Raw genomic sequence first — 6,774 nt, forward strand, 5'->3', positions numbered from 1 at the left:
CTTTTCTTATAAGATCCTCACACCCTTTATACTCACTAATTTCTTGAAGAATTTTAGATGACTTTTGAAGACATTGTTCTACTGAAGAATATAATTCTTGTTCTTCAGGTGAAGGGACAACATTCTCAAAGTCAATAATAATCTTTTCCCCTTTTTCTCCTCCTTGGAATAAAGAAAGAATTGCTCCCATTTTTGTCAATTTCAAGTTAATCAGTTCTCGTTTTTCTCCTTTTCTCTTTGTAATGGGTTTCATTGAGTTAACCTTATTTATCGGGTTTTATCGAAGTAGTTAAATAAAACGAATTTAATTACTCAAAAAAAAACAAAAGTCAGATTTTATGATTATAGAATAACATAAAATTACTTTTTATATCAAAATAAGAAATATGTTATTATATTTTTTTTATATAACAAAATGAAGATGATACAATAATATAAAGAATAAAACAAATCAACATGAAGTACAACATCAAATAATCACCACAATTAGATGTTAGATGGATAAAGGAAAACTTTAAGGTTTTGTCCCATTGCTTTTGGTGGAAGGTTATGTAAGAATCTAGCTTTAACAACTCCATGATTTCCATGTGGTGCAACAATTTTACCAAAGATAGCACGAATAGCTGGTTTATTACTTCCTTTCTTTACATTAACTTTGTAAACATAAGCAACACGTTTTCCAATATAGAATGGAGTATCTTCTTTTGTATTTACTCCACTAATTTGAAGAAGAGCAACATTTGGGTATTGATTTCTTTGGGCACGTTGAAATCCCATGAAAACAGCATTAACGTGGAGTCTACACTTGGACATGTTTCTCAATTTACACAAATTATTAGAAACCCTTTACTTTTTTTTTTAGTTCTTCTCTTATTTATTTTATTATTAATAAATAATTAATATTATTTAGTAATATTTTTTTGACTAATATAAATAACAAATATTCAATTATTTCATTTTCTGTTTATTATGAAATTCATTCACAAAAAGCATTGATACCATTTTATTTATTCCTTCAATTGTACTAATTAATGGATCAATTGATTTAATTTCTTCTTTCATTTTTGGTATTAAATGAAGAGTATCTTCTTCTGTTTTATAACCACCATTACAACAGTCACATTGTAAAAGGTCATGAGTATCACAAATTGTATTTGTATTTAATTCAAATATTTTCATTAATTGTTCTACACTGAGACTTTTACCCATTTCTAAATGTTCTTCAATAATACTTTCACTAATTTGATTTTTTTGTAATTGTCTTTGATAAATTTTTTCTTCAATAGTTCCAGTACAAAGCATTCTATAAATCATAGCTTTTTTTTGTTGACCATCTCTCCATATTCTAGCCATTGCTTGTTTATCTTTTGCTGGATTCCAATCAGGGTCAAATAAAATAAGACGTGAACATCCAATAAGATTTAATCCAACACCACCAGCTTTACTAGATAATAATAATATATTATAATTAGAACTTTTATCATTAATTTTTTCAACAATAATATCTCGTTGTTTTTGAGAAGTTTTACCATCTAATCTTAAATAATTAAATATTTTCTTTTGTTTATATTCTTCTTCTTGTTTAAAATATATTTCAAATAAATCTAATGTTTTTGTATAATTTGATACTAATACTACTTTTTCTTTTGATTTTATTAGAATTTCTTTAATAAATTGAATTGTTATATTAAATTTATTTGAACTTTCTTCATTTAATGAAATTCCTTTAATACATTTTTCATCATTTTCATTTAATGAAATTTTTTCTTCTGTTAAATATTTTGAAATTAAAGAAGGATGATTACATAATTTAGTAAATAATTGAATATATTTTAAAGCACTACATTGATCTAATTTCTTCTTTTCTAATTCTTTTAACATAATTTTATATAATTTGATTTGTAAATAACTTGGTTTTATAAATAAAACAATTTCTGTTTTATCAGGAAGATATTTTTCATTAACTTGAGATGTTCTTCTAAGAACATAATCATTTAATTTATTTGTTAATTCTTTTGCTCTTTCTGTTCCTAATTGTATTTCTTCAATTGAAGCATTTCCGTCTTGTGCTTTTTGAATAGGAATAGCAAAAACTCTTTTAAATGATGATAACGTTCCAAGACATCCAGGTGAACAAAATTCAATCAATGAATAAAAGTCTTCTAAACCATTTTGTACAGGAGTACCACTTAATATAATATGTCGTGATCCTCCAAGTGCTTTTAATGAAGAATTTGTTTTACTCATTAAATTTTTAATTCTATGTCCTTCATCACATACAATTAGTCCAATTTTTGTTTTTTTAAGTGTTTCTACATGACTTCTAACTTGTTCATAACTAATAATTAATACTGGAATATAATCTCTTATAAAATCATTTACTTTCTCTTTCATTGAACTATCACTACTTCCTGTTTGAACAGAAATTCTTTCTACTCCTAACCATTTTTTAAATTCTTTTTCCCAATTCCCAATTAAACTTTGAGGACAAACAATAACTATTTTTTTAATATTACATTGTTTATATACCGTCCATATTAATGTAATTGTTTGAAGTGTTTTTCCAAGTCCCATTTCATCTGCAAGTATACATCCACATTCTCCTCCTCTCATAATACAATGATACATAAATTTAACTCCTTCAATTTGATGTGGTCTTAAAAATTTTCCAATATATGGATCAATTAAAATTGCTGGTTCTTTTTTATCATCAATACAATATGCAAATGGATTTTCTTTATTATATAATGAAACTTTTTTCTTTTTTATTGGACCATTTCCTAATGCTGTTTTTTTTAATTCAAATTTTGGTTGAGTTATAGTTATTGCTGTTTCATGAAGAAATAATTTTCCTGAAAGATATTGTTCAACTGGAACTTCTTCTTCTATTTCAATAACTTTTCCAGCAAGAATAATAGAATCTCCTCCAATAGTTTCTGGACTAATTTCTTTCATTATATTATTAACTTTTCCAATGACTTTATCTTCTTCATCGTGAATAAGTCCAATATTATTTGAATTAACTACGATAAATCCATCATTAAACGTCTTTTGTTTTTTAGGTGAATTTTTTGCCCACATGATTTTAAACACCTTAATAATATCAATTTTCTTTTTTTCTTGAGTAATAACTTTAAGTAAAACTTTTGGGTTTTTCTTTTGATTTTCTTCTTGTTGTTTAGGTTGATGTAATGGTTTTTGACTTAAGAGTTTCTTCTGGGATGGAGCACATGATCTTTTCATTTATCTTTCATCAGTTTTTCATGAGATTGTAGATTAATTCCTCAATGATAAGTAAATAAAATTATTATATTATAAAATATTATAATAAAATAATATTAATAATCTAAAGAATATTAATTCAATGATTGGTTTACCAGATAGTTGTTGTTGGTCAGTTTATCATTCTTTTAAAAATTATATAGAAGACTCTAAATCAATATTTGATGATTTAATTAGTGTTGCTGAAGAACATAATGTTGATGGAATATTAACAAATCATATTAATCGTTTAAAGGAATGTCAAAAATTAGTTATGATAAATCGTTCGTTTATTGATAAAACAATTACACTTTACAATAATAGATTCAAAACTAAAGAAGAAATTGATAACTCCCTTGATTTTCATTGTTGTATAAAACCAAATGGACATCAAGTTGATATGATTCAAAACATATTAGAACAAACAATCAGAGAATGGGGAGGTTTAGGAGAGTCTATTAGGAATCAAACATTTAGTCCATTGTATGATATTATTGGTACAGGAAAAACAGTATTAATACCAGGGTGTGGATTAGCTAGATTACCATATGAATTACAAAAACGAGGAAATAAATGTTATGCATGTGAATGTAATCATTTTATGTTAATGGTATTAAATACTATTTCAATAGCAAAAGAAAATGAATTTAAGATTGTTCCATACATTAATTGTACAAGTGATATAATTGACTCATCTAAATTAAAAATAATACATTCAATCCCTGATTCTGATCCCTCACTTTTAAAAGAAATTATTATAAGTGACTTTGATTTTGAAAGTTATTGTGAAAAAACAACAATTCAATTCGATGTGGTTTGTACATGTTATTTTATTGACACTGCATTTGATATAGTTAACTATATTAAGTCAATAAAATCAGTTTTAAAACCAAAAGGAATTTGGGTAAATATTGGACCTCTTCATTGGGTAAATGATTGTTATTCATCTCTTCATTTAAGTTTAGATGAAATATTTGAAATTGCCTTTCAAGTTGGATTTACAATGATAAAGAAAGAGATGATTCATTCATTAAACTATATCCCTCAAGACTATTTCACATGTCCTACAACATATAATCCTTGTTTATTTGTAATGCAAAACAAATAATTTATTTCCTTTTTTATTCTTTTTAATCTGTTATTAATGATGGATAGATACTTTTCAAATGCAGGAAATACAACAAATTTTAATGCAATGGCTTTGTGTAAAATCTTAGGGTTTTGTAAAGAAAAGCAAACAAACATAATAATTCAATGTCATACAATAAAAGAATGAATGACAATGTCAATAAATGGCAAAGAAATAATAATGGTAAACGATGTATCAATGAAAAATGGTTTAGAAGACGAAAAATACAAAGAAGAAAACAAATAAAAAACAAGATAAATACAATAATAATAAAGATTATACAAATAACAAATATAAATGGCTAACAATAAATGATATACACGAAATAATAAAAAGAAATAAAAGAAGAATAATCAATTAATTAAATATTAATAGAATTAGTTTCTATTGTTAATGGCTCAGGGGAGACTAATCCTGTTAATAAGTCTTCTTCTAGCATCTCTAAGGAGTATGTTTGGTTGTGATTGAAGCAGTATTCAATGACATTACATCATGTTTTTTATTACAATGTTTTTTACTTCTTTTTCGATGTCAATCTCATTTTTTATTTCTTTAATTAATTTAATACTTTCTTTATTTATTAATCAATTTATTGAAATTACTACTGGAGTTATTCTGACATCTTTTAGTTTTTCTATTTTCATTAGAATATTCTTTAATTCTTTATACATATTTCTTTTCTTCAAATACACTCAATTAATATTGTGATCAGCCACAATAGTCATTTCAAATAATAGACTAGTTTTATTCTTTTTATCTAATACGTATATCTGGTATTTTGTGATATTATCCTTCACTTTTAGGCATTATTTGTTTGTTCCATATCATTGTGATGTTTTTATATTGGAACATTGTTTAATATGGGGTTTTTTATATTGTTTATTTCCTGTATATTTTCTTATTAATCAATATGATGATGCCAATATTGTCATGTTTTTCCATTTGTGATTTATTATGATAAATACAAGATAGTAGAATGTGCTCTACTGTAGTTATCTTGTCTTTACAAAGTGGGCAGTATTTTAATCTTTCATTTTTCATTATTTTTGATTTTCTATACACACAAAATATTGCACCATCTTGCATTTTAGTTAATTGGAGGAATGCATTCTTTTTAATATTGATTGAATTCCATGGTTTCACTGTAGTAGTTTTATCTACTCCTTTTGACTCAAACCATCTTCTAAAATATCCATTAATTTGATGACACTTCCATTTTTTGATGTATTTATCAATAATTTCTTTATTTCTACTACTACTTCTTTTTCTTTTTTATTTTCTATTCTTTCATTTATTATTTCTTCTATTTTTGTTTCATTGATTTTATGAATTAGTGTTTTGAATTCTATTCCATATTCCATTCTTACTGTACCATCTATCTAATATGTTATTTCCTATTTCACATTCTCTGGTACAGTAGTACATCACTGTTCTTACTAATTCGATAACATATTCGTCCCTTATATTTATTAATCCTTCATTTCTTCTATAATGACATATAGACAATCTTTGGAGTTTCATCATTGTATTTTGCCTTTCTTAAATATTTTCTTATCTCTAAATCAATTTTGTCTAAGTTACCTTCCAATTTACAACTGATGCTGAATATCTGAAGATAGGGATTACTTCAGTGTTTATTCTAGTAATATATCTTCTATTACTACTTTCATCACTGTTTATTTCTTCCTTTTTCTTCTGATTCATTTTTTCTTTGATGAATTTACAATTGAAGGTGTCATCAATTTTATCAGACTGCCATATTCCTAAGTATTTATACAACTCCTCACCTTCAACTACGGGGATGTTTTGCATTCCATTTGGTATTTCTTTAATGTTTTTTAATACCACTCCTGACTTTTTTTCATTCATTTCCATCCCTATTCCACTTATTATTTCTTTAATTTCATTGTGAATTATTCCCATTTCTTCACTACTTTGCGTCATTATTCTCAAATCATCCATATATAATGTGTGATTTGATTTTGTGAATTTCTTTTCAATGAATTGAGAAATCACATTCATCTGAATGATGAAGAGTAGATTTGATAATGAATCACTTTGTAAAATTCCTCTATTTAATTTAATATATCCTAGATATTCATTATATTTATAACCAATGAATATCTTCAATCTAGTCATCATACTTTCAATTATGTCAATGATGATACCCTCTACATTAAAATATTTTAATGATTCAATTACTCATTCGTGGTTTACTGTGTCATATGCTTTTTTAATGTCATAATATGACTCCACATATTTTGGGTATTTTTCTTCTTTCTGCTGCTTTAACATATAACTATTAATTATTCCTTCTTTAGCAGGGAGAGATTGTAATTTACATCTCAATTGTTTATTACTAATTTTCAATGATTCACAATTCA

At 25.3% G+C, this 6,774-nt stretch overlaps 3 protein-coding genes across 3 annotated transcripts, besides 2 other annotated features; 1 reads left to right on the forward strand and 2 right to left on the reverse strand.

The window, feature by feature from the left end:
- Window positions 1-486: 486 nt before the first annotated feature.
- EHI_114920 (60S ribosomal protein L35a, putative) lies at window positions 487-813 on the reverse strand (the record flags this gene model as incomplete). The annotated part of the gene is made up of 1 exon (XM_645982.2): window positions 487-813. The coding sequence occupies one exon, from the start codon at window positions 811-813 to the stop codon at window positions 487-489; it is 327 nt and encodes a 108-aa protein (XP_651074.1).
- A 135-nt stretch (window positions 814-948) lies between these two features.
- EHI_114930 (DNA repair protein, putative) lies at window positions 949-3,243 on the reverse strand (the record flags this gene model as incomplete). The annotated part of the gene is made up of 1 exon (XM_645236.2): window positions 949-3,243. The coding sequence occupies one exon, from the start codon at window positions 3,241-3,243 to the stop codon at window positions 949-951; it is 2,295 nt and encodes a 764-aa protein (XP_650328.2).
- Window positions 3,244-3,364: 121 nt separating this feature from the next.
- On the forward strand, window positions 3,365-4,369 carry EHI_114940 (uncharacterized protein; the record flags this gene model as incomplete). The annotated part of the gene is made up of 1 exon (XM_645237.1): window positions 3,365-4,369. One exon carries the CDS (start codon window positions 3,365-3,367, stop codon window positions 4,367-4,369), a length of 1,005 nt encoding a protein of 334 aa, XP_650329.1.
- A 45-nt stretch (window positions 4,370-4,414) lies between these two features.
- Window positions 4,415-4,728: a repeat region.
- A 13-nt stretch (window positions 4,729-4,741) lies between these two features.
- Window positions 4,742-6,774: part of a repeat region that runs on past the window's edge.

The sequence above is a fragment of the Entamoeba histolytica genome, genomic scaffold (assembly GCF_000208925.1).
Source record: "Entamoeba histolytica HM-1:IMSS scf_1104750518021 genomic scaffold, whole genome shotgun sequence".
NCBI lineage: Eukaryota > Evosea > Mastigamoebida > Endamoebidae > Entamoeba > Entamoeba histolytica.